The sequence below is a fragment of the Mustela nivalis genome, assembly GCF_964662115.1.
Source record: "Mustela nivalis genome assembly, chromosome: 10".
Lineage (NCBI taxonomy): Eukaryota > Metazoa > Chordata > Mammalia > Carnivora > Mustelidae > Mustela > Mustela nivalis.
The window spans coordinates 17852302-17879915 of NC_139029.1; the positions used below are offsets into that span (position 1 = coordinate 17852302).

Sequence of the window (27614 nt, forward strand, 5' to 3'; positions counted from 1 at the left end):
AGGGGCACCTGAGTGGCTCAGTGGGTTAAGCTTCTGCCTTCAGCTCAGGTCATGATCTCAGGGTACTGAGATCAAGCCCCGCATCGGGCTCTCTGCTCAGCGGGGCGCCTGCTTCCCTTCCTCTCTCTCTGCCTGCCTCTCTACCTACTTGTGATCACTCTCTCTCTGTCAAATAAATAAATAAAATCTTTAAAAAACCTCACAACCCTCTAGGAAATGCAGTTTTCCCTCAAGGACTTGTGCCAGAGGTTACTAGAATGTGAAGAAATTGACTCTTACTCTGAAATCTCAACTTTTCCTGTTGCAGTTTAACTTTAGCAAACAAACAAAACTCTTGTCCTTGAACCTGACAGTATGAAATAGCTCCCTTGGAGCTGGGGGTGGGAGAGCAAGCCCAGGGCCTGGACTGGGGGGTCCTCATGAGCTGCTTCCTCTTCTGGAGGGGAAGGAGTGGTGGGATGGGTCTCTGAAGGATGGTCTGCAAAACCGATGTGGGCCTTAGGTTGGGATTATCATGACCTAAAGGATATCATTTCTTAGTGTAGCTACAGGCACATTTGGCAGGTTTTCCAGGTCTCGAGACACTCTGGTTTCGTAGTCCTTCACCAAAGTGTTTGCTGAAATGCTTGCCCAGTTTGTTAGGGTCAGCTTTGTATTTGGATAGACACACATTCCTTCTGGGTCTCTACCTTCTGCAGGTAAATCCGTGTGTGTTTTTCGGCTGCACGCCAGGCTGTGCTTCTGTCCACTTAATTGTACTGGTCCCTTTGAAGGTGCCGGTAGAAGTGGAAAATGGAAGCAGAAGACACTTGTTGGGTCATGCCCACACTGGCGCCCTGCTCTTCAGATTCATTGATCAGGAGGGAGTCAAAGAGGTGTGGGGAGGGGATCCAGAGGCCAACCTGGTGGTAACCAAGCAGAGGAAAGGTCGTGTGCATGGGTCCAGATGGAAAAGGGATCCCAGGGCCCTTAGCCTTCCAATGAGAGGCTGACACTGTCCTGCGTATTGTAACCCAGACTGAGAAAGCTGGCCTCAACATGTACCTTTGTCCCGAGGTTGGGGAGAAGGAGAAGCAGGGGTAAGGAGGGAGGCTGCTGCTCAAAGTATAGGAACAAAGAGAAGAAGCAAGGCCCCGAGGCTTGGCATGGCGGCGCCTCCTGCATTTGGTTGGAAATGCTCATCTTCTAGAGAATCGTCCCCCTACACAGCGGTTTGTGGTCCTCATTATTCTTTAGCAAGAAATAATTTCCTACTCATCTGTCACTTTAAGGCTAAGGGCCTTACACTTCCGGTGCTGAGAATATAGTAGCTCATCGTACATCAGTCCTATTTATGTCCCATTTGGGGACTTGGTGGCTGCCCTTTGACAAACACACAGAAAAGAGATTGATACAGCAAAAGCCATAGAAGAGCAAGAAGGCAGGACCAGGGAGCTTGGTAACCTCATGTCAGGCCCTGTTACCCTCAGGGGTGCTGGTTACCATGGCCTGTTAGATGTTATCCTTACTAGAATAAACACACCCATGTAACTTGCACTGTGAGGCACCCGCCCTGTAGGGTGATCAGGGATGTGAGTTCTTAGGCTGTGGAACACCACACGTGGCGCCGGACCCACTCACTGGACATCTGCCCATTTGAGGGCTTGACCCCTTTCAGGGCATCATAGCCAGGCCCCTACTGTGCTCCTCCCTGTTCTCTGGGCCCATTTCCCAGCCCCCTAGGCCTTGATTGAGAGCCCCTCCTCTCTACCAACATCTGCTCTCCCTCTGGGTGGCCTGGCAGGTGTTAGTCCCCCAAAGCCACAACTCAGTGACCCCTGTCAGAGTGTGGGGAGTCCTTTCCCATGGGTTATTCATCCCCACGCTGGTCCTAGGAGATGATCATTCTCCCTGTGTTACAGTTGAGGAAGCTGCGGCTCGGAGATGTGATGCAACATGCCCAGAGTTATACAGCTGGAAAGTGCCACGGCCAGAGTGTGAATCTAGAGTAGGACCCTTCCTTATCCTGCTCTGCCCTTAATCTTAGGACGCACAGACTGTGGGCTGGAAGGGCTGCATGAATGGGGAGGGGGCCGGAGGTTTTGTGGGAGTGAAAGAGGTTGGCCCAAGGGTTGGAGTGAACCCAGTAGAGACAGCCTGCTGCTCCTCCAAACCTGCCTCTGAAAAGTCTTCCTCTTCTTTGCGATCCCTCCCATCCGCTCAGCCCATCACAGCTTCTATAGTCCATTTCTTTCTCTCCTTTGATCTTGGAAATCATTCTCACAGTTGCCATCTTTTTTTTAAAAAATATTTTATTTATTTATTTGACAGACAGAGATCACAAGTGGGCAGAGAGGCAGGCAGAGAGAAAGAGGAGGAAGCAGGCTCCCTGTTGAGCAGAGAGCCTGATGCAGGGCTCAATCCCAGGACCCTGAGATCATGACCTGAGCCGAAGACAGAGGCTTTAACCCACTGAGCCACCCAGGTGCCCCCAGTTGCTGTCTTTCTAGATGAGGACACCTGGGCCCCCAGGGTGGGCTGGTGCAAGATAATGTGCAAGATGGAGCGTTAGTGGGACTTGGGGTCCTGAGTTGTGCTCCGTACTCTCCGTGCCAGCCCCGGCCCTGCCCTTCCCACTGCTGGCATTTCCTCAGCCTCACGGGTGATTGTCCCTGGAGAAGAACACCGCAGTGGGCCCTCTGAGCTCTCCCCAGACCCCGTCAGCCTGACTCTCCACAGACTGTGTAGAAGCTCAGAGAAGCTGCACTGACTCCAGACTTTACCTGCATCTTCCAGGCCTGGCAGTAGCCCCACAATGATGCTGGCCCTCCCTGCCTCTCCCCTGCACACCCCATGTTGTTCCTGAGCCCACTGCCCAGGAGTGGAATATCAGGAAGATCAGGAGGCCATGGCAGGGCCAAGGGTGCTCATTCCCAGCACCTGACAAAGGACTTGAGCCATGAAGTCGCCCACTTGCCTGGGTGGCCCCAGCTGGAGCTTAAATGTGACCTGGGAAGTTGGAGTTGGGGATTTTCTTGTTGGGCAGCCTTCAAAGCCAAGACCATTTTGTTCTAGATCCCTTGTCTCCTGGGACCTTTCCCTACTCCCCATGCCCCATGGTGTCCAACAAGGCAGATGTTTCGACTTCTTTAGCACACCCAGCTCTGTCCTCCCACCCCTGCCTCGGACCTAGAATTAACCTCTCTTCTGGCTGACTTGCCAGAGCTTCTGCTAGATCTTCAGGCCACAGTTTTCTGTAATGTGCACTTTACTACCTAAAAAGCACATACTGTCTGCATTTTTTTTGAGGCCTCCAAGAGCCGGCACCCTTCCCTCTGGGGAACAGAGTAGGCCTGGGGTGGGGCTGCAGCAAAGTTTTTAGAAACCCTAAATCCAGGGAGATTAGCAGGCCCACAATAGAATTCAAAATTCTATTTTGTTTTGTTTTTAATGACAAAACTCACATTAGTTGTATAAACATGACCACAGTTCTGGGTGAGTCCATTGCAACTGAATCTCCTATGATCCCAAAGCCGAGTTTGGTCTGCTGGCAGTGTACCTGGTGATGGGCCAGAGCTGAAGCAGGAGAGCCACTGTTAAATTTTCAGAAATTCTGGGAGCAAATTGCCGTTATGTAAAAATTAATTACATAAATGTATAATTAAGGTATATGAAAAGCAAAGGTAGCCAATATTCAAAACTCCTCACTTCTTCGTTAATTTACTACATTATTACTCATATGTGCTCTTGAGGGGGCATGTGTCTACCCTGTCTGTATCATGTCTGTATAATGACGCTCTTCTGCGCATCTCTCCCTAACATCATGTAGGCAGCTGGAGATAGACAGTGGTAGGAGTGTTTACACCACAGAAACTAGAACAAGCTATAAATCAGGATCTGATTTATTGTCCTGATGATTGTCTAGACTTAGGAACATGGTGGAGAAAATGTTAATAACGCGGAGAAAACTTAACGTGTGTCATCGTAAATAGCACGAGAAATGGAAAATAACCCTTTTCCAGGTTTCAAAAGCTGCTGTCCAGTTCAGCCAAGAATCTGCTACCATCATTGACAGACAAATGGAATTCTGGTCTGTTTTCCATTACTTCATTTTTGTCTCACTCTAAAAGGTAAGCGAGAATATCCAGCAGAGCTCCTGCAGGAAAGACACATTTGCCAGCCCACCAGTGGTGCAGCTCTGCCGCCCGTCCTGTCTATTTTGCCACCTGTCTGCCTCTGCCTGGCATGTCCAAGTCCCCTTTCATTCACTGGCTCATTTAGCAAATAAGTATTGAGTGTGAACTATGTGCCAACAGCGAACAAAACAGACAGTAAACAGAATCGATGTCAGCTCCCTGCTATGCATTTTCAAGCTCTTCCCTGCTTCGAGGCACAAGGTCCCCCTTCTCTGTGTCTTGCTTTTCCCCATGGAGGGTGGCCTCTGCCTTTTCAACCTTTCGCGGAGGGGGTTGAGCCTCAGTTCCAGGACCGAGTGTGAGCAGAGTCATGTGCGAACAGCTTGGAACTTGAACGAAGGCCCAGAATTGAATATCGAAGTAGCTTTGTGGGAGAAAGCCAATAAGAGGGAAGGAAAATGCATTTCTTGAGAGTTTGTGAAGTGGGAGGCATCACCGAGTTGGGTGATTTTTTAGTTGTTCTCTGTGCTGTGGGCTTGAAGGAGATCTCCAGTGAGAGCTGTGTGCCTGAGAGGTACGAGCAATGTTAAATACAGGGAACAGCACAGGATAGCCTGCTGATCCACTCATCTGTTTGTTCAGCAAATACACGTGCTCCCCATGCCAGGTGCTTGCAAGCTCTGTGAGCTGCCATGCCCAATGATCCGTGGTCTCTCCCTTTGAGGATTTTCAGACTTGTGAGGTGGTTTATCATCCAGATTGCTGGCTGGTGAGCACAGAAGCCTTGCCTGTCTCTCTGGAATGAGGCCCCCACAGGCAACCATGCTCTTTCTCCGTTCTCCCCCCTACTTAGCATTGATCTCAGTTTGTAATGATATATCTCTGTATTTGATTAATGTCTGTCTATCTTACAAGAATGTCAGCCCCGGGAGGGCAGGAGCCCATGTTTTCCTTGCTTACAGGGCTTGGCCTAAGTAGGTGCTCAGGAAAAACTTGAGGAAGTGGATGAAGGGAGGAACAAGCATGGAGGAGGGAGATGGGTGTGGGGGAGGGGCCCAGAGGGCATCTGGAGGGAGAGGCTTGAACTGGAAGGACACAGCCTTCATTCTTTGACTCTAGGCAGGTGAAGCCGAGCCCTTGCATTTGCCAAGACCTTGCCCAAACGTCACCTTCGTTGCATAGCCTGACCTTACCCCTTCACTGTGGGTAGATCTTGGTGACAGAACAGCAGTTTGCATTATAGCTTTCCTGATCCTTAACCTGTCTTGAGTCACAGACCCCTGTGCTTATCTGATAAAAAGTATAAACCCTCCTCCCCCAGAATAATGCTAATGGTATGTGCATACATGCGCAGAAAACATGCCATTTTTATGTACAGTTTCAAGGGGTTCCTAGATTCCAGTTCTACCCATAGACCCCAAATCAAGAACCTGCTTTAAAAAATGACTCCCTATAGTAGGCACTTATCCTGTCCCTCTGAGTCCCCAGTATCTAGTACCATTCTTGGCACCCAGACCACACTTAATGTGGAATATTGTGTGGGTGAATGGGTATGTTAGAAAGTGTCCTGATTTGCCATGACCTGTTTAGAGCTGAGCTAATAATTCCATTGAAGTCATCAGGGGGAGAAAGGTCAGCTGGAGCAGAGGATGGTAGCCCTCTTGACACCCTTGCTCTGTCCTGGCATTAGGAATATGGTTCTGCCCACATCAGGAGACCCGCCAATGCCATAAAACCATTTTTCAAATAAAAACATGGTGTCTGACACATCATCTAATAATGGGACCGAATATTTGAAATCGGGCCTGTCTCAGAGAACCAGAGACTGCACGATTCTAAAGAAACATAACCTAATCCCGAGACTGACTGGATTGTTCTTGGAGCTTCTTTAATCCTTGTGCTGAAAGGGATGGTCAGGGACTAGACCGTGCTCCCCCCAAGAGCCCAAGTTAGTCCTCCAGCTCTGGGTAGAGGGGCCCAGCAGGGCGGGGAGACTGTGCTCCACGTTCTCTCCATGGTCACCTGAGCTGGGAAACTAAGTAATCCCCAGCCGTACCTCTAAATGCTGCCCATCTTCTGTTCATTACTGTCTCCCTCCACCCCCCTCCAACCCCCGCACCCCCACCCCACCACGTACCCACACACAGAAAGTGGTGTGAATCCCCGGACTTTAAAATTTTCAACTCTGGTTATTATTATTATTATTATTATTTTACTTCTGTTTTGATCCCTATTTTTCACATTAGGGCATTTGACAATGTTGATTTTTAGACGCCAGCATATTTCAAAACCATGGGAAAAAACCCCTACAGTACTAACATTTGCTTGGAAAACAGTTGTCAAGGAAATAGATTTTGCAAAACACTTCCTCCCAGGAGAGCTCTCTCTTTCCATGTATCCCCACATTGAACATTATTCTCCTGTGCAGTAGTGGTAGGCAAAGGTACCATTGGCAGGTAATTTGTCTAGCCAACATCTAATTATGAATTAAAGCCCTTGCTGGCAAGTTCTCAGGTCGACAGCCAAATGGTGGACAAAGTTCAAGTTCAGTTTATAGTGCATTTGAAACATTCTTGGACTTACAGGAATGACGGAAGATTTCTTGGCTCTGGCCAGAGACTGGGGAATAGGATTCTGTAAACTCTATTAGCAGACAATGGAAGCGCCTGATAGATGGAGCTGAAATTGCAAACGTTGTTCGATTAAAAGAAAAGGTGAAGGCTTGTGGGGCAGGGGCTAGGACTCAAGGCACTCACATAAGGAGATACTTATCTGATGATCAGAGCGCTGGCAGCCTCGGCACCAGCCAGTGGTTCTTTGAGAATCTGTCATTGTTAGATGTGCCAATGTACGTATGCGTGTACTGCTCAATTGTGATCAGACCTCACAAGCAAGGCTAGAGGGTTTAATTATTGCTTGTAAGAACTTAGTGAAGAAAGTGCTGGCCTGGTTAGAGTTACGGCCCCCCCCACACTGGCAGGTGGTTAATTACAGACTTGGCCCATACCACAGAAGCATAGGGTCCACATGTAGGCAGGAGGACAGTTGCTGACAAAGAGGCAGGGAGATGGCAGTGTCTCCATTATTCCCATTTGTGTTAGAATCCATTGTACTTGCAGTAATCTTTAATTATAAAAGCTATTACTATGGGATTGATTATCAATGTTATTCATTTCTATCACGTTGCCTGGTAACGTTCCTTTGTGCCCAAGACACACGTTTCTGTAGTTACAGGTTGAAGAAGTGAAACCTTCCTCTCTCTTAGCCACTTCGCCATCACCATATTTTAAAAAGCTGTTTTTAGAGATAGTGGAGCCCAGTCTATGGTGTGAAAAATGAACTTGGTCTGACGACAGCCTGAGTCTTTGAAAAGACTCCATTTTAACCAGAGTAGTTTCACAATGCAGCATGCCCGGGGAGCAAGACAGGAAAACATTCCCAAATAGCTAACTGTTCTCTTTTGGATGACGTTCTGTCCCATTACAGACCAATCTCTACTGAGGGACCCATTTTGCATGTCCCTATGGACTGCGTGAGACTCAAGATGTTGTGAATCTTTAAGTTTTTGATGATTTCCAACCCAAGAAACGATCACTGATGGAGAAAATAGGGCCTTAGATACTGTAGGTAGTCTGTTCACACCTTTGTGAATTCAGGTTATCTCCATCACCCTGCTGGTTTCGGAAAATGCCCCATTAGTGGAAGAAATGGGGGCCGCGTTATCACCAGAGGTACTAAAAATCCTTCTCCTTAAAGGTCACACTGGTGGGGTTTTCAGATAACACTTGGCATTGCTATTTCTTTTCTTTTCTTTCTTTCTTTTTTTTTTTTTTAAGTGGGAAAGCAACTGCTCCAGGTCTGGGGAGAGGTCATGTAGTGGGTTTCAGATCTCCAGTTAAGGCTGTAACCCCACAAAAGTGGTTATTGGCTAAAGATAATTACATTGCATGTTGTTTCTGCTAACTCTTGAGATGGACTGATTGGCATATTTAAATCTCATCTCCCAGGCATTTGCTAATTATCATGGCCTCGTTGGGGGGAAAAAAAAAACCTAATCAAATAGCTGTTTAGAGATGCTTTGCATTTTAAAATTTTGCTGGGTTTATCATAAGAAGCGAGGAAATGTGCCTCTGATTTTCTTCTGGTTCTTTCCCTGACCTCAAGAGGGTTTAAACTTTCAATGGCTTAAATAGCCACAGCTAATCATTCAAAAAGCATTTTTGCATTGACATTCTCTCTTTCACATCATAGTCCGTCCCCGCCCCTCTTCTGTCCCCCTCCATCGAAGCTTTCTCACTTAGTGACTTCCTATGTGAGGGGCCCCTTGGATTCCAAATAAGGAGGCTCGTCCTTTTTATTCATTTTAAGCGGCACCAGCCAAGCCCAGAGTCAGATCTGAGCACAAACGGTTACTCACATCTTTCTCAGGTACATAAATAGAACATCAAGTCCACAGTGAAAATAAGAGGCATTTCTTCCTCTTGCCCAGAAAGAAACACAAAGAGAGCAGCTTCTGGAAGCAGCAGGTTGAATAGAAGCCACCCTCCTTAGAGAAGGCACCCAAGACTTGTGATTTTATTAACAGCAGCTGAAGAAGACCCCTCCTGCCACCCCTACACCCCCACTCCCACCCCTGCAACCCTGCCTCTGCCGCTGAACTGATACCATTTTATGCAATGTGGGGTTTTTTGTTGTTGTTGTTGTTTTCAGCCACTGTGCTCCGAATTGGGAAAACATGATGGTTTTTCCTTTATACAGAATAAATGGCTGTCAGTGACAGAAATCTCACTGAGGTCTTTTCTTTTGTAGGGAATGCCTGAAAGGGCCTGTCTTCGAGATTTATGAAAGAGCCCCAGTGAGCCACCATCACCCAGAGTTGTACCTCCAAAGCAAATGCAGGGAAGGGGAATTCTGTGAAGGTTTCATCAGATCACCTGTCAGGGGCCGTCAGTCTGCTTGTCTCCCTCCTGTGAAAGGGTCTGTTTTGCCCACTCAGCAGGAGCTGCCTCCTTCCTGCAGGGGGTTTACTAGACCCCAGCAGGGATCCGGAGGCAACTCAGGCAGGAGTAAACCCTGGTCCTGTTAGAAGCCAGAGCAGCAGACCAGCAAACCGGGGGCAGGAGCACCCAGTTATTTGGGACGCGTGGATTTGAGGGAAGAAAAAGCTACACATGTAGCCAGCTGAAGGCCTGCCGTGAGCTTTGATTCTGGTCATTCAAACCATTCCAGAATCTGTGAAACTCTAAAGATCTGAGTTTTCTCTCTCTTCCAGTCTGTCCCATTAGCTCGTCAAGATTAGTGTCTTTTGGTTTTCATAGTTAATTATTCTTTGGTATTCTCTTCCAGGGTTTTGAAATCAAATTGCTTGAAATCAAATCACTCTCTCCCATGTGATTAGGTTATCTTTTATAATAGAACCGCAATAATCCTTTCAAGAACACAGGGTTTCAGATCAGTGCTGTCAAAAAAAAAAAAAAAAAAATGTCCTGTGTCCCATGAATTTCAGTCTTGGGGGAGTGAGAAAACACCACCAGCCCCTTATTATGCATCCAGAAGTGCCACCCCATGCTGTCCGTCATCACAGACCTGGAGAAATGAAACGAAAACCTACGGTGAGCTGTCTGATTAATGCAAACTCAAAGAGAGCTTAGGGGGTGGCAACTACTTGGCGTGGTAGGATGAATGAGCTCCAAGACCCCAGTCGTCTTATTCTGTGTTTATGAGGCTGAGCAGGTCTGATTCCTGCTTTGGAATTCTCTCTCCTGGGGTGAACAGGTAACCTTATCAGTGGGTTTTGCCAGTCCTTCTAGCCAAAAAAAAGAAACTATGTACTTTGGAATCTGCTGATGGAGACCTAAGAGGGATAAAGAGAAAAGTCAAGTGCATTTCTCAGGCTATAAATGGAAAACAGAAGGAGCTTTGTTTTTCAGATAGTAGTTAAGATCTCAGCTTAGTTACTGTCTTGGGGGCTTTCCTCCACCATCTCCACCCACTCAGTCACCCATCCTCACCTGGCTCGGGTTTTCTCTTCACAGTGCTTATCAGCATTTAAAGTTTCCCCTGCTTGCTTGTTTTCCCCTTATTATGTGTTTCCCGACGCAGGTATAGGGGCTGTGGTGGCAGGAACACAGGGTATATATTAGGGGAATCGATACGTACTTTCTGAATGGTGTCCGGGGAGGGGAGGTTGAGGAAAAGAACAGAAAGAGGCAGAGGTTGGAGTCAGACCTGGATTTGTCTGTGTACCCTTGGAATAATTACTGAACCCCAGTATTCTTGTCCATAAAATGGGCATGATATCTGCTTCCCAGAGTAGCCATGGAGAATTAAATGAGGTAATGGACATGATAACGTCTGGCGCAGGGACTGGCACATGGAGGTACGAAGTAAATACTAGCTCATTCTCTAGGCCTTGACTGAAACCGTTTTACTGGACAAGAAACAAGGCTGTTCACTGTCTGTGAGTGTCCAGTGCGTCTCAGGCCTCCTCCTTAAGTCCAGGACGGGGATCTCCGAGAACAGTACTGATCCTCCTTGGGCTCTAGGAAGAACCACCAGAGAATGTAGGCGGCTGCCCGTGGTTCTACTTGGATGCGGTTAAGGAGGGGGCCTCAGTGTTTTATACCCAAAGCTCGTCCTCACAAAATGGCGTCACCAACTAGGAAACAAGACTCCTGTCCTCCTGGAGCTTTTGTTGTCCTCTGCAGCTGAGGGCCCTCCTGTGAACCCCAGAGGCCCTGAAATAGGTCCCCTGGGCTCCTTGCTGTCACTGGGTGCCACTAGCAGCCTTCAGCATTGGATGATCAAGGCCAAACTTCCAGATGTCAGATCCCGTCACCTCCCTGGGACACGTGGCAGCGGGATTACTTCTCTCCATGCTCTAGTCACGACCTGGGCAACACTCACATCACTCTTTTCCTTGCTGTCACTTAAATCTGCTTCTTTCCCCCCCTTTCTTTTTACAAAACCCTTAACATTCAGGCAAAAGAATGGGTTCTGGCCCTTTCATGTTTCCAGAGGCTCTCGCCTATGCTGAAGCAGCTTTAAAGCAGGTCATTTCTTCCATTTCTTCAAGCAGCCCGAGCCTTCAGGAACTGGAAATGTGGACGTTTCTTGTTCTGAAAAAAAAAAAAAAAAAAAAAAAAAACCAGACCTCTGGGCAGGCGGTTGGGCCCAGGCAGCCGGCTGGTCTTCAGTCTGATTCTCTGTGAGCCGCCTGCCGTCCGGAGGTGCCAGGTCAACGTTTTGTTCCTTCACTCGTTAGACAGCAGAACAGCCTGGGGGATGGGAGGGACACACAGCCTTTTGAATCTGCCAGACCCCAGCTTCAAACACCAGCTCTACCCCTCTGCATTAGCACCAGGTGTTGGGAAAAGGAGCAGCTCATCTCACGTGGGAGGGTTGTTGGGCGTGATGTGGTGTGCTGTTGTGCTTAAGAGAGTGGCCTTCCAAGTTGCCCTGCTGCGTCCGTGGCCTGGCTCTGCCACTGTTTGTTCTGTGTCCTCAGGCAAGGTAGCTAACCCTCCAGGACTTGACTGCATCATCAGGGATGCAGGACAGGGATAGTAACAGTAGCCCACCTTGCAGGGCTGGTGTCGGATGAAAAGCTCGTGAAGGGCCTACCTGGTGCTCAGCACACAGTAAATGCTCGGCACGTATCTGTTACTGGACAGCAGAGGTAAGGCATACAGCCCTTATTATTACTCATGTGCTGTGTTGATTGCCTCTGTTTGGCCAGTCCCTGGGCTGGCTAGGAGTTGGGGAAGTCCTGATGATTAGATCCCAGAGTTCAGGAGCAAGGGAGGCAGATTTGAAAGAAATTATGACCCTGCTGAAGTGTTAAATATTACTATTGATGGATAGCAGGGGACTGCAGGAGAATAGTGAATTCCAGAATGCTGGTACCCATTCTGGAGTACCCAGAATGCTCCAGAATATTGGAAGTCCTTATGCAGAAAAATGGCCATGAGAGAGTATGAAGTACATTTGGAGTTTTAGTGATTTGTTCACTCAGTTCTTCATTGGGAAGTGCAAAGGCCCTGAGGTAGTGGATTAGTCTCCTATACAGTACCAAATCACACAAACTCAGTGACTTGAAACCACACAGATTTATTCCCTTACAGTACCAGAGGTCGGAAGTTGAAAATGTGTCTCACTGGGCTAAAACCAAGGTGTTAGTTAGGCTGTATTCATTTCTGGAGGCTGTGGGGGAAAATCCAACCCTGCCTTTTCCAGCTTCCAGGAGGCACCTACATTCCCTAGCTCGTGGTGACTTCCACCATCTTCCAAGCCAGCAAAGGCCCGTGGAGGCTTTTTTGCATTTCACCTCTCGGACACTGACTCTTCTGCCTTCTTCCTCCTTTACTTCTAAGGACCCTTATCCACTAGGATAATCCAGGCTGATCTCCGCATCACAGGGTCAGCTGATTAGCAACCTTAGTTTCATCTGAAAACTTAATTCCGTTTCACCATAGGTAGTCACAGGCTCTGGGGCTTAGGACATGGCACCTCTGGGGGCTGTTATCTCCCTACCCCAGGCAGGATGGGGCTGGATGCGTTTGAGTTGTTGTCCAGAGGCCCCTGTGGTGGACACACACAGATCTGGGATCTGGGAGAGGCCAGAGCAGGCCTTTCAAGCCTGGAGCCTTGGGAGGCTCTCCGAGGCACTTACACAGAAGAAGGGCATGTAATGGTTTACATTTGTAAAGGATCAGCTCCAGCAGTTGGCGAGAGGATGGGGGAAGTGGGGTGAGAGAGGACTCGGGGTGACTGGCTGATGTTCAGGGACAAGGGCCTGGGAGGGGGTGGGAAAGGAGGGGAACCGCAGGCGTGTGTTGGAGATGTCAGTGACAGCCTTGCTTGATATGAGGTGTGGAGAAGGCAATTCTGGTCCTCTTTCCTGCTGGGAAGATGCCCGTGGACCCCATGGCAGGCGGTCACAGGTGCTAATGTGGATGGGTTTTCCATGCACCGGGGACTGTGCTGAGTGCCTTGTGTTGTAATTCATCCGCGCGGCACCCATCTGAGGCAGTTATGCAACTGCTCCCCTCAAGGAGAGGTAGTGGTGGAGGACGGTGGCCAAGAGCGCAGGCTGCCTGGGTTTGAATCCTGGCTCTGCCGCCTACTTGCTGTAACGCTTGGACATGTGCCTCCGTTTCCTTATATGAGAATGGGGCAATGATATACTAATGTTATAAGGTTAAAATGAGGATTAAATGAATTATTATATATACATATATATAAATCCCTAGTGACTCATGGAAAGCACTGGATAAGCATAACAGTATCATTTCTGAACAGTTGAGCTCATTGAGGCACAGAGAGGTTAAGTATCTTGTCTAAGGACACACAGCTGGGGGAGCTGGGACCCAAAGCCAGACTCTTAGCTCCTGTCTGTACCTTGCCACCTCCTCTCTGTAAGGGCCTTTCAGAGCCGTGGTGAAAACTGTGTGTGCTAATGCACCCAAAAGCCCTTATCATGTGTGGCACATCATGTATGTTCCATAAATGTATGTATGTGGAAGTGTAGTTCCTTTTTCTGTAAAATGGGGGGTGGTGACTTGCACCCTGTCTCGCTCACAGGCTCCAGTGAGGAAGGGAAAGCACTTTGGGAATGGCAGAGCTCCCTGTGCGTAGGTGAGTTTTGTACTAAAATCGTTCAGAGGGCCTTGTCGAACCATTTCCCCTGGAAGTTCCCTCCCAGATGAGCTGAGCTCGTCCCGGCTGTCCTTCATCTCTGTTCTCCATGTCCCGTCTCCCGGTTCCTCCCTCCATACCCAGACTGTGACAGAACAGAGGAGTGGGGAGGAGCCTTCCCTTCGCAGATACAAATTAATCAATCACATGATTAATGTAAAATTCTGGCTTGGATGATCTTCTATAACAGGGGAATTTGATTTGATCCAGGAAGCTAGGATTCTCTGGGACAGAGATGTGACAGATAAGTGGAATTTGCGAGGCAAAAAGAAGAGAGGGGAGTGATCCGAGGAAAGGTGCTGTCCTGTGCAAAGGCCCTGTGGCAGAAAGAGGTGTGGTTCTTTGAGGTTCTGAGGAAGAAAGCCAGCATCGTTAAGGCAGAGATAGGGAGGATAAGCCGAGGCTGGAGGCCTGAGTGGGTGGGACCTGCAGGGCCGGAGGAGCCCTATTGAGCTTGATCTTTATACCTGATAGATGTGTTTAAGTGTGGGTTGGGGGTCAGGAAGAGATGCGAGTACATTTGCATTTCAAATAATCACCCTGCCTGCAGTGTGGACAACGATGTAGGAGGCTGGAGAAGACTCCAGCTGTTGGCGGGTTAGGAGGCTGCTGCAGGAGTCCCGTGGAGAGAAGGGAGTGCTTTAGATTAGACAGGTGGTGTAGGGAGAAAAGAGGGGAGGGATACTAAGCTGATAAATTAATAGGGTAGTGAATATCTTATGGTTGTTTTTTTTTCTATTGAGCACATATTCTTTACCAGCTGCTGTGCTAAATGCTTTTCATAGGTTATCTTATTTACTGTCAGGATTATTATGAGGATTAAATATTCCTGTCTTTATTTCACAGATGAGGAAACCAAGGCTCGGAGAGGTTAGGTCGCTCACTCAAGGCCCCATAGCCAGTAGGTGACAGAGTCTTACAGCAACTTCTTAACTTTAACATGCAATTGGATCACTTACTTGGGGGGCATCCTAAAATGGTGGTTCTAATTCAGCAGGTTCGAGCTGGGGCCCAGGATGCTTGAGTCCTGGCGTGCTCACAGTGTATGCCGGCTTCTAGTACCTGGACCGCACTTTGAGCAGCAGGGGTCTAGCTCCAGGGCCCAGACTCTCAACCATGGTGCCATGGTGCCTTAGAACAGCTACAGATAAGGTGAAATTTCTGAGACTGCTCAAATCTGCATCCCCGTGGGCAGGATGCAGGAGAGCTGTCTGGACCCCAGCTAGGTGGGGAGTGATGCCACATTTTCGCTTCCTACATTTGCCTTTCAACATCTCAAGCAAACCCAAAAGTGAAAGGAGGGAGGCAGCACCTCCCCCTTCTATTCCCTCCCCAGCCCCCCATCCTCCACCCCTCAGCACAGCCAAATCCCGCCTGTGTCCAGCTGCTGAATTAGACCAGGGGCTGGGTGTGTATTCACTGATGTCTCATTAGCCGGCACCAATCAGGTCATGCTGTGATGGAGGTAGATTGAGGAATCTAATATGGATGGTTTTTAGGGACCAAGCTGTCAGCTGTCTCCCTGCACTGTGCTGAAAAGGAAGGAAAAAAAAATCAACCCAACATCCTCATCTCTTTATCTGTATGGTCATTAGATCCCAGGATCATTAGAGACCAAATCCTTTCCCACTCAGCCCCTGCAGATGGGGCCAGGTGTCACTGCTGGGAGACGCCAATAAGGCTGCAAGGCATGGTATGAGCACTTGTCTCTAATGACTGGGAAAATCCATTTCCCGTCTTGGCAGCTTTGAGACGTTGTGGCGGTGGTTCTGGGTCACTGCCAGGCCTGATCCTGTCTGTGTGTGGGTTTTCTTTAAAACGGGGAATGTCGCCCTGTTTCAGTGATTACTCCTTCCTGTCCAGTTGCCCCCATAGAACTTTCCAACACAAAGTCTTAGTTTTCCGGTCTAGAGGCAAACTGCCAGCGAGTCCCCTCTCGTCCCCTCCTCGTCGGTATCCTTTCTCTCATGGCTCTGCTGTTCTGGGGCTCGTGAGCCAGGATGGGCGTCTGTGCCCAGCTGATTAATGCAGGGGATTCCAGTCACTTTTCTCGGGAGAGAATTCTAGAGCTCTGAGACAGGTGGAAAGAACATCTTAAACAAAATAATGATGTGTACCTCAGACTAGTAAATATTTTTCATCTTAAGATTTCATGTCCTTGTACTTTGTTCAGGTGGACAAGAACACCTTTCGTCTGAGAAGGAACTAATGGGATGTTTTAGGATTCAGCTCCCATTGCTCTGCCTGTGTCTATCATTGCAGCTTTGTTTCCTGCCTTTACAGGACTTGGCAAAAGGAAGGCTCTGTGGTCTATTGTTAGGTGTTCTTTGAATCTATAAATCACAGACGGCTGGAAGGAAGGGGCTTCTAGAGACCATCTAGAGCCGCCTTCTGTCTCCAGCATGGCCACGCACGTATGCACACGCAGCCGATGACTGCCTGTTGTGTATTTCTGGAACCCAGTGGGGGCAGAGGTATAGTTTCTCTTGGTATTTAGTTCTCACGTCTCCTGATTCTTGTAGTCATGTTCTTGAGTCCATCCCAGATTCCCCTTTGCCGCGCGGCTCATGCTGCCCCTGCTCCAGTCAGCCGCATCACCGTCCTGGCCCACGTTCTTGGAGACAGGACCATCCCCTGTGCTGTTGACTTCTGCGTCCTGGTGTCCTGGCCGTGGCAGATCACTTCCCCAGTCTGAGCCTCATGCAGTTCTCAAAAAAGGTGGCTTTGGGAATAAAGACTGTCTCTGGCGCTCAGATTCTGTTTGACTCTGAGATTCTGGCTCTGTGCTTCTGTTTATGTTGTTTCTCTCGCTGGTTGGCCTTGACTCTGACTCCCAGCTGTAGAAGACCTTCTTCTCTTTTGTCAAACCTGGCTCTGTCCTATCCACTCCGTGGCCAACCACCCAAGCACTTCCTTCTGACTTAGGAGCAGCACTGTCTCATTGCTTCCTTATATGTTTTTCATTGTAGCAGCCTTTAATTTTCCACATTATAAATATTTCTAGATACTCATTGCAGAAAATCCAGAAGATATAAGTCAATTAGAAGGAAAAAATTACAACCATTGAACTTCTCACTATCAGAGATAATCACTGTCAGTGTTTGGTGTATTTCCTTCCTGTCTTTTTTTTTTCTTCTTCTTCTTCTTCTCTAAAATACTCATACATAGTCCAAGAAGTTTCCTGTTGTATCATTTGGTGCCCTGCTCTTTCATTTATTATACAAGTAGCATTTCTGTAATCACTCTGCACTTGGAAACATTTTTTATCTGTTTATTACTTTACATCTCATACTTTATTGAGCTCTTGCATGATTGTTTCTAAATGAGAATAATATCTATCCTGTCAAGACCACTGAACTCCCCAAATCAAGTGAGATAACGTGTGCAAAGAGCTACACAAATATAAATGACTATTATTTAGTTTGATCTCCCCAAGCAAACTGCATCACTGTATTGTCAGAAGCTCATTTTATATTTTTCCATTCACCAAGTGTTGCATCTTGATGGGCAAAACAAGGTGTCTGGATTTACTCTTTAAAAGGGAACATACATATTAAGATCTTTTAATTTCTCCCCCCAGCAATTTCTAAGAAGCTCTGGCCTAAATAACTTACTTGAAGTGCAGAATAAGGAGCGTGCACGGAGATGTTCGTTATGGCATTATTTACAATAACTGCAAAGTAGAAATCACTGAAATGTCGGATTATATGGGAGGAGGGTTAAGTAAATGATGCTGAACCTACTTGCTAGGCTATTATATGGCTCTTGAAAATGATGTTTGCAAAGCCTTTGTAATAAAACGGAAAATGTTTATGTCGTCATCCCTGGAAGAAGCAAAGATGAATGGGAAAAGAATAGAAAGGAAAACACCAAAATGGGAATGGTGGTTATAGTATTTGAATAATGGGTGGTGGTTTCCTTTCTGCTTTTTTACAATGAACGTCTATATGTTAGATACATTAAAAGATAGATAGATAATGGAGTCTTTATTTATATATATATATTTTTAAGTAAGTTCTACGCCCACTGTGGGGCTTGAATTCACAACCCTGAGAACAAACATTGCATGTTCTGCCAACTGAACCCACTGGGTGCCTCCTGAATGAGTTTTTTTAAAAAAATAATTTCAGATTTGTAGAAAAGTTGCAAATATCTAACAAAGGTTTCACTTTTACCCTTTACCCAGATTCCTCAAATATTAACATTTTACCTTTTGCTTTTTTTCTCTCTCCCCAACACACAGTTTTCTGAACCATTTGAGAGTAAGTTGCAACCATAATTCCCCTTAAATATTTCATTGTGTATTACCAAAAACTTAGTGCCACTTTTTTACATAACCACAGTAAAACCCTTCAAAGAAGAAATTAACAGTGGTATCACCGATACTAGCGATTCCTACACCCCATTCAAATTTTGTCAGTTGTCTTGACAATTGTCTTCATAGAAGTAATAATAATTGTTATTTCTGCTCCAGGATCACATTCAAGTTCACGTGTGACATTTAGTTCATGTCTCCCTAGTCTCCTTTGATCTAGAACAATCCCTTAGTCTTTCCTTTTCTTCCATGACCTTGACGTTTTTGAAGAGTGAAGGTCATTTATGTTGTACATGGTCTCCTGATTTCCGTTTGTGTGATCCTTCCTCATGATTCAGCTTAGGTTTGAATTTTGGGGCAGAATACTAATGAAATAAAGGACTGCCTATCCAGTGGCATATGACATTGATTTGTCCCTACTAATAATTTTTAAAAATGCAAATAACTGTAGGGCACCTGGGTGGCTCAATCAGTTAAACATCTACCTTTGGCTCGGGTCATGATCCGGGGGTCCTGGAACCGAGCCCCACATTGGGCTCTCTCCCACTCCCCCCTCATGGTCTCTCCCTTGCTCTGTCAAATAAATAAATAAAATCTTAAAAAATATATATAAATAACTTTATTGAGCTATAGTTCATGTACCATAAAATTCACCTTTTTTGAAAGTATAAAATTCAGTGATTTTGTATATTCACAGAGTTGTACACTCTTCCTCATCAATTATAGAACATTTTCAACACCCCAAAAAGACCTCATTTCCACTAGCAGTCATTCCCTATATCTTCTTTACCCAGTCCCTGGTGACTACTAACCTACTTTTCATCTTCATGAATTTGCCTATTCTGGACATTTCGTAGAAATGGGATACTACACTCTGTGGCCTTTTGTGTCTGGGTTTTGAGGTTCCTCTTTGCTGTAGCAAGTGGCGGTATTTCATTTCTTTTTTTTTTTTATGACTGAGTACTATTCCATTGCATATATATGGTTTTTTCCTACATGTTGGTTCATTTATCAGTCAGTGGACATTTGGGTTTTTCACTTTTTTGCTGTTACAGGCAGTGTTGCTATGCATACACATATATAAATTTTTTGTGTGGACTTATGTTTTTTATTTTCTAGGAGATGTGTAAGGGGACCCCTAGGTTCAGTGATTCACGAGCGGGGCTCATAAGACTCAGAACTTGGTCCTACCCCCAGCTGTGATCTGCACTGTAGTGAAAGGACACAGAGAAAAATCAGCAGAGGGAAAAAGGGCATGCAGGGAATCCCAGAGGAAACCAGGCACAGCTTCTAAGAGTCCTCTCCCAGCAGGATCATACAGGGTACGCCAAATTCTTCCAGCACTGAATCGTGACAACATGTGTGAGGTGTTATTTAATATCAGGGAAGCTTATTAGAGACTCAGAGCCAGAGGATTTTATTGGGGGCTGGTCATACAGGCCCCACTTTAGCACATACCCAAATCCTAGACTCCCAGAAGGAGAGCAGGTAGGTATCCAGCCTCCCAGACTGTACAGTCTAGGGATAGGAAACCACCTTCACCAGTTCGAGAATGGTGGACTGCTCGTGGAATTTTCATTCCCAGATGCCAGCCGAGGACCAGCCTTGCTGAGTCCTTGAGTTCTTTTCTGCACAGCTCCATAGGAGTGGAGTTGCTGGGCCCCATGGGAACTTTCTATTTAACTTTTTTTGCCAAACTGTTCTCCAGAGGGACTGCACCACTTTCATTCCCACCCACAATGTATGAGGGTTCCAATTTCTCCCCATTGTGGCCAACACTAGTTTTTGTTCATCTTTTTTTTTATTTTATAGCCTCCTAGGAGGCACTAATAGGTTTTTAAGTTAATGATTTGCAAGCATTTAGAACAAAAAAAGGGTGATTCGTAGGAGCCAAAATGGGTTCTCTAAGAACAAACCATGCCCATCTAACCCTGGATTTTCCTTAAAAAAAGAAAAAAGGCAAAAAAAAAAAAAAAAGCAGCAATTTATTTTTTCTGTACTAGCTATGCTAGGGGAGTGTTTTTGTGTTTCAGCCCTGTCCTTCACAATGTCTTCATGTGCCAAAATGGAGACGCAGAGGTTGTATTGATTGGTGGGTTCCTCACTTGCTGACAGGTAACACTCAAAAATGCAACATCCAGGAGGAAGGTCTCTGCGGTGATTTCCCTGATACTGTTCTCAGGCCCCCTGTTTAGTGTTCCTGTCCAAAACTCGGAGGGGAGACACAGATGGCAGTCCTATCAAGTTTGCAGATTACCCAAAGCAGGCAGATACATGCACATTGAATTGTAAGATCTGGTTCCAGAAGATCCTGATGGCACAGAAGGGTAGGCAGAGTCCTACAACATAAAATTATTAGGGGCAAATGGCAAGTTCACGCCCACAGGATCTGGTCCAGAAGCAACCAGGGAGAGTTTGCACTTCAGTTTCTTCTCATTAACGAAAGTATAGCCAACCTTCACAAATGGGCAACAAAGTCTTAGGGCACCCCGGAAAAACACGGTGATGTATGGGTCTGCAGTTTCAGGGAATTCAGAGATCGGCCAGGAGGAGAATTGTTGAAGGAGCTGGGCTGCTCGGTGGGCCAACAGATAGCCCAAGGTGACTAGAGAGTTGGCTCCCCCTTTCTGAAGGTCTCTGGTATAAAGGCAGTATAAACTGTCTTTCCCACGGCCCATAGGGGAAAACAGATTTGGACTAATTAAGGAAGCATTTTGTGAAACTGTAGTCAAATGGGCTTCCCGGTAAGGTGGTGAGCATCCCATCACTGGGGGTATTCAAAGAGGCATTACTTAATCTTTAATTAAGGAACTTGCATGGGCCAGGAGGTAGTCTGGATGACCTTTGAGGTCTTAGAATTCCCTAGCATGAAGCGAGGATCTGTCCACCCCTAAAGTCCAGTTCAGGGGTCACCCAGGGCACGTTATCACCAGCTCCAGAGTGAGCTAGCCTTTCCGTCGTTCGTCCTCTTCCTGTGCCCCTCACAGTCCTGTTTGTCCATCAGGACACTTGGGTACCCACTTGAGACACACACTTGCCCTCTTCTCAGTGCCTCTGTTGCCAAGAAGCCCTTCTCCTCTGACCCATTACCTATCTTACCCAGGACACGTGAGGTCCACCAGTCTGCCAACCATGTGTTAAACTCTACAGCCATTTTCTTGTTCTCACAGCCATTCAGCAAATATTCGGGGACACCTAGTATGTGCCAGGCCCTGGATGCGTTGTGAGACATGCAGCAATGACCAGGGGTTTGGTGGGTGAGGGGGGCCCACATAATAGCTTGACTGGCAGGCTGCTGTGGGCTGTGAAGTCAAGAGTGTGGGGAAGGAGTGGGGGCCTGACTTAGGCATGCCTGGGGAAGTGGCCTCCTGCAAAAGTGCTGTTTCAGCTGGGATCTGAAGGAAGGGAAGCAGTAGTCAGGGGAGGAGAACTTGGGCCCATAGCCGCATTCCTGCTGGGGCTGTAACCCAGACTGTCACTGAGCACAGGACAGGACACCAGCTCGGGGCTGGCTTAGCATGCTTCAGGAAGAGAAGTACAGACTGCCTGGTGGGGGTCTTTTCCTGTCCCTTGCTCATCCAGTGCCCAGGTTGAGCCACTTGTGACCCGAGATGGGAGACCTGAGTGTGTCCGCACGCACACGCATGCTTATGTGTGTGAGTGTAAGAGAGAGTTGAGAGCCACTCTGGTTGCCTTCTGAATCCAGTCCCAAGTGGCATAGGGATTATTTGTGCCTTCATTCCCCTCCACTGGTGTGGATGACTGAGGTAATGGGCCCCGTTCCAAACGTCTCCACATCCGCACAGTGGCAGCTCCCATGGGAACATGTACAGACCCGTGATTCTCCTAATCACTCGGGTACACCCACTTCTCTCTCTTTCTTGCAAGCAGGAGGGGTTTGGAGGTCCTCCCCCTCCAGACCTCTGCTGCTTCTTTCCTGCTGTCATGTATGTTTTACCAGCCTCCTGCCGCTCTCCCCGCACCCCCTCCCCAACCTCAACTCTCATTGACTTAACTGAGGGAGCCTCCAGATGAGAGATACTGAGGGAGGAGGCCAGTCTCCCTTAAGCACTCATACCCGGTAATTAGTTTCTGTTATTGCCAATTCGGGGTAAGTAGAAAATAACAGAGGAATGGAACTAGGACTCAAAGCCCGTGCCAAGTGCTTGGCATGCGTTACCATGACATTTGCATGTGTGTCACATGGGAAGTCACATACCAGGCCGAGCACGGGTGTAGGTTTGGCCAGCCTGGGAGTTGAAAGAGCCTGGTTCCCAGCCCTGCTGTCTGTGTCATCCTGACCACTTCCATCTCTGAGCCTCAGTTTGAACATCTGGGAAATGGAGAGGTGCTGCCAGATCCCTCTGTCACTTCACAGGGGGCGTGGGCCATAGACTCATCACATCTGCCCTCCTGGGCCGTGTATTTGGGTCACAGCGGCAGGCACAGCAGAGGTCATGGTCCAGATGTGCCTGGGAGAGACTGCTTCTAAGCCTTGGCGCCTGGAACGGCAGAGCATGGACGGTGAGGGTGGAGATGTCCAGAAGGAGGGGGCTGCGACAGGAGGGTAGGCCAGGAGCGAGAAGGAGAGAAGTAGAAGGGTGCCATACAGTGTCTGGAGGGGAGGTGAGAAGTAGAGACAAACACGTGGACCAGATGGGTGATTCTCAGGCATGGCCTGTGGACCAGCAGGATCGTGGGGGAACTCGTTAGGAAGGCAAGTTCTTGGGCCCACCACAGACCTGCTGGATCCGAAACTCAAGGATGGGGCCGACGGGCTGATTCAGTAAGCTCTCCAGGTGATGCTGATGCCAGCAAAGTTTGAGAACTAGGGACAGGTGGAAGGAGGGATGGTGGTTGTGGTTTGGAGGAGCAGATTGGGTTTTTAGAGGCTGAAGAGGGCAGAGGACTCGTGCTTGTCAATCACATGCTGTGGCAGGTCAGAAACATTTCCAGCTACTTTCTTTCACATAAACCTTTCAGGATTAGGGGTTAAACCTTTCAGCAAAACAGCCCTTGGTATCTCCATTTCCAAGAGAAGTCCACTGAGCCTCAGAGACCTTCAGTCACTTGCCAAGGTCAAAGAAGAGGTGAGGGGCGCACACAGACGGCCCTGGCCTCGAACCCTGTGTTCTTTGCAGTCAGTAAACCAGCTACCTCCCCAGGCACCAGGCCCCCAGCTGTGCCTCTGCTGCCGGCCCCACTGTGACCCAAGCGGCCTGCCAAGCAGAGGCGAAAAGGCAGCACTCTAGAGGGGTGAGCCTGGGGGCCAGCGGAGCAGGACTGAACGTCCATTCCTCTAGCCTCCAGGCTAAGTGCATCTGGGGAACCAAGGTGCTGGCGTGATGTTCCCTAGAAACTGACATAGTTTCCTTAAAGTACTAAGAACTCATGCACGGACTGGGGGACAGAGTTGATGAATATTCATTGCTGCGTACCTGTGCCAAGACTTGTGCTGGGTGCTGTTAGGGAAACTGAGGCAGGCATAGTTTCTGGCTTTGAAGAGCTTTTGGTTCATAGCCAGGGAAACAAAGCCTGATAAGTGATTGGCTGGGGTGCTGGGGAACCTGGGATGGCCAGGGTGGGTCAAGCCAAGTGTCAGAAAGGTGCGGAGAGATTTGTGGCAACGTTAAGGGACAGAACAAAGACTTTAGCGGGGGTGGCAGACCTAAAGCTTCAGAGCCACAGGGCATGGGTTCAGTTCGTAGCACTCTCACTGACTCTCTGGCTAACCTTGGACAAATTACCTCGTGTCTTTGCCTTGTCTCCTTATCTGCAGAATGGAATCAGCCATCCCTAGTTCAGGGGTTGTTTTGTACCAGGCATCACTCTTTGAGTTGTTTCCTTCCTTTCAGAGGATAGCTTTAGGCCAGAGCAAAGCAGGAAGGCTTCATGGAAGAGGTAGCTTTTCACTTTGGCTCTGAAGGATAGCTAGAATGTATTTATTGCTTTTTGTGTCTCCTCTGAGGAATCCTTGGGTAGACTCTGGGCTCTGGGGTCGTCTGAAGAGAATTGCCGTTCAGGCAGCTGTCACTGTGAATAGAACTATGTGAGAGAGAAAGTGGTCTTCTTCAGGTTGGAAGATTATTTTTTTTTTATATGGTTTAGAATCCTGTTGCAGAGAGCAAAGCCAGTGGCCAGTGCCCGCAGTTGGGAATTGCCACACTCAGGTTCTGTTTCCTGCTTTCTCTTACAGATGATGCAGTTCGCCTGGCGGAGCTATAGACTTTACGCCATGGGGAAAAACGAGCTCCGACCGCTCACAAAAGACGGCTATGAGGGCAACATGTTTGGTGAGTTGGTGTGGGTGAGACCCACAACCCCTCTGCTGGTTAAGTGGAATTCAATTTTGGCTCTTCCTCCCCAACCCCCTGCTGAGCTGTGTCCCTATTTCCCCAGACTCAGGGCTCCCAAGTCTGAGTTCCTTCTGGGCTCTTCCCTCTCACTTTATACTCTTTGTACGCACTTAACATCTGTGTTTTGGAGCAAACACACTTGGACGTGTGACTGGGGATGGTGAGGAATGGAGACCTGTTTCCCAGGAGCAGGTCTGGGGTTCTGAAGGACACAGAGGACTGGGTTTGACTCCAGTCCCCCAGGTGTAGCTGTAAGATGATCTCAGGTGAGCTCATGAGAAACGGAACCGGTTTTTAATGAGGTGGGCGAGTGTGCCACCTTTAGGGTCCTGCGGGTGTGTCTTGCACACCCCACCGGTGGACGGTCAGGACTGTCGCTCATCAGGAGTGTCACAGAAACTGCCTTGTGTTGGCAGCACTTGTGTGACCTGCCGCCTCTCTTGCTTGTATGTCTTCCATTTCCAGCCGCGGGTTCTCCTAACTCGAGAGCCTCTCTCAGCTGGACAGTCTGTAGAGTGCCTTATTGTGGGCATGGCCTCACATTCCAAACTTAACACCTTTCCAAGTCGCCAGCTCTCCACTCTGCAGGCCTTTCTCCAGAAAAGATGCTGGAGGCAGCCTGGCCTGCTTCTTCCCTGAGAGATGGGAGCTGTCCGGGGCTAGAGATGGAAATTCACCCACTGTGTTCCTCACTCCTTAGAGACACAGGTCCCTGAGGTCCAGAACCAAAGAACCAAGTCAGATGAAAAGTCCCAGGAAAATCTTCAAGGGAGATTTAAAGGGATGGCCCCTACGTGTATGGTCTTGTGAGAAGTGCCTGTGTTCCAGGAAGGGGGACATTGGACCTGCCTTCCTCCCTCTAACCAGTCAGCATCACATCCTTTCTGGATGTTCTAATAACTCACTCGCCTTGGGTGTGTGTCTGTGTGAGAAAGAGAGATTTTTGGTAACTTCTTTCATTTTTCTGTTTATCATAGGAACACAGGGGAAAAGAAAAGGTATCAAAAAGTGAAAAACAGACAAAAAAATAGCTCATTCTGCCATATACATGCAACCTCTGTTGACCTCTTGTTCATTTCCTTCCCATCTTCTCTGTGCCTTTTTTCTCCTCGATATACAATTTTATGTTCTCTCTCTCTCTGGCTTAATGTTATATCATAAGCGTTTCTCTGACTTATTCAAATTTGTCATAAAGGATGGCAATTATTGCAGGGATGTGCCATAATTCATTTAACCATGCTGCTAATGTTGGACAGAAGTTGTTTCTAATTTTTTGCTATTAAAAATAATTCAGCAGTTGTCATCTTTGTGCATAAAATGTTGTCTTTGGATAGATTCCTAGGGAGGACTCCTGAGTCAGAAGAGAGAAAGGCAGATATTTCTTTAACCTCAAGTATGAGATGTGTAGAGTCTGGTTATCTTCTCTGTCTTGGAACATAGACCTTCCCCGATGTCCCACATTAGCCCTGGGGAAAGGGGCCAGCGTGGGTCTCACCACAGTCATTGGAGCTTTGGCTACCAGTGTAAATCTGGGATGGAACCACGGAGGCTTCCCCTCTCCTTCTCGCCGACAGTTTGCAGATATTCAGGGAATTGGTGGAAGTCAGGGGAGGCTGACTCCTGAAACTGCACAGCCCGGGCATAGCTATTGCTCAGACCATCCATGGGGCAGAGGGAGCACCATGGGGAGCATTATGGGTAGGACTAAGCCGAGTCCCATTGTGTGAAATTCCTCGGGGCTGTCCTTTGCATCTCGACTCTTCAGTCCCTTTTCAGTCACCGGACCTGATGGAGAAAGTATGGGCAGCTAGAACAGTGGAAAGAAACTTGGACTTTGAGTCTGACGTACCTGGATACAAGTCCTCACTCTGTCCTGAGCTATCTGTGTAGCCAACCCTGAGTTGCTTAACCTCTCTGGACCCTTGCTCATTTGTCCTTCATACTGGACTACTATGAGAGCACATATGAACATGCAAAGGGCCCAGTATGTGCCAGTGGTTTACGATTGACAGTATAATACATGCAGTCAGCAGTTGCCCAGGTGAGCCCGTGCGAAGTCCTGAGGTCTCCTCGGTGTCCATCTCCCAGAGCAGCCGCTCCCCTGGTGCCAATCCTCCCATGCCTCTAGGAGTCCTGGCAGCGTCTTTCCTGTGCAACCAGCAAAGAGGGTGCAGTGGGCAGCTGGCTCCTGGGAAAGGTTTAGTCTTTCACTCAACAAATGCTTATGGACCACTTTCTGGTCCATAAGCTGTGTGACCTTAGGCAAGGCATTTCTCCATGAACCCGAGTTTTTCTGCACAGTGGTACTAATGGAAACATCAGACTTGTAGCCCAGGGCCTGCCTGACACACAGAACCTACTTAATAGGTAGTAGCTGTGACTGTGGTTACCCACAAATGTGTCTTATGAGCCAGAGGCTTATGGGAATGCACCCAGAGGAGGAGCTTCTAGTTTGGGGTGGAGCCATAAGGGGCTTTGAAGCCAGACTATTCCCAAAGATAGAAGGAGGTAAGCTAACCTGGGTTAAGCCACTTGTCACCCTCCCTGTTCTTTTTCCAGAGTCACGTAGGCTGCTAGGTGGTATCATTGCTGGGCTCTGGCCGCTGCCATCTTCAGTGACTTCACTGCAGACTGAGCCCTGCCAGCAAGGCCAGGTGGCAGCAGCGCACCCCCGCCCGACCTGGCTGAGCTGTTCGGACATGGGCTCACGCAGGGCTGAGAGGGGTGCATACGGGGAAGAGTCACGAGTTCACGCTGGTGTCTGGCTTTGCAGTGAGAACATCAGATGCCGAGCCTGGTCTCCTGTGCAGCATTTCACCAAATTGAATTCTGCTCCCAGCTGCCCATGCACCCCTCCCTGAATCCGTTCTCACTCCGAGAGTGAGACTGCCGAGCGATGTGTCTCTCGAGCCAGTTTTTGTGTCCTTCACAATTCAGAGTGAAAGAGGCTTCCATTTTCCTAACCTCCAGCTCAGCAGGTCCATCAGAAAATGTTCCCAAGCCCCTTGTGCTGCGAGCAAGGCCTTAGCCTGCTCATTGCCTTGTGGCCCAGGCCATGGTGGATATCTGCCTTGTTCCCCTTCCTCTGAGAGGTCGCTCCAGTTGTCCCTGTTAGTGTCCAGCCAGGTGGTG

General features: G+C 48.1%; 1 protein-coding gene across 1 annotated transcript in view; it reads left to right on the forward strand.

Moving 5' to 3' along the window:
- The window catches only part of MAN1C1 (mannosidase alpha class 1C member 1), a gene marked incomplete at its 5' end in the record, with an annotated part of 136445 nt that overhangs the window by 27929 nt on the left and 80902 nt on the right, over positions 1-27614 (forward strand). Inside the window, one exon of the mRNA XM_082684700.1 lies at positions 24323-24419. Within this exon, the coding sequence (XP_082540826.1) occupies positions 24323-24419 (97 nt within the window). The remainder of the gene's footprint in view (positions 1-24322; positions 24420-27614) is intronic.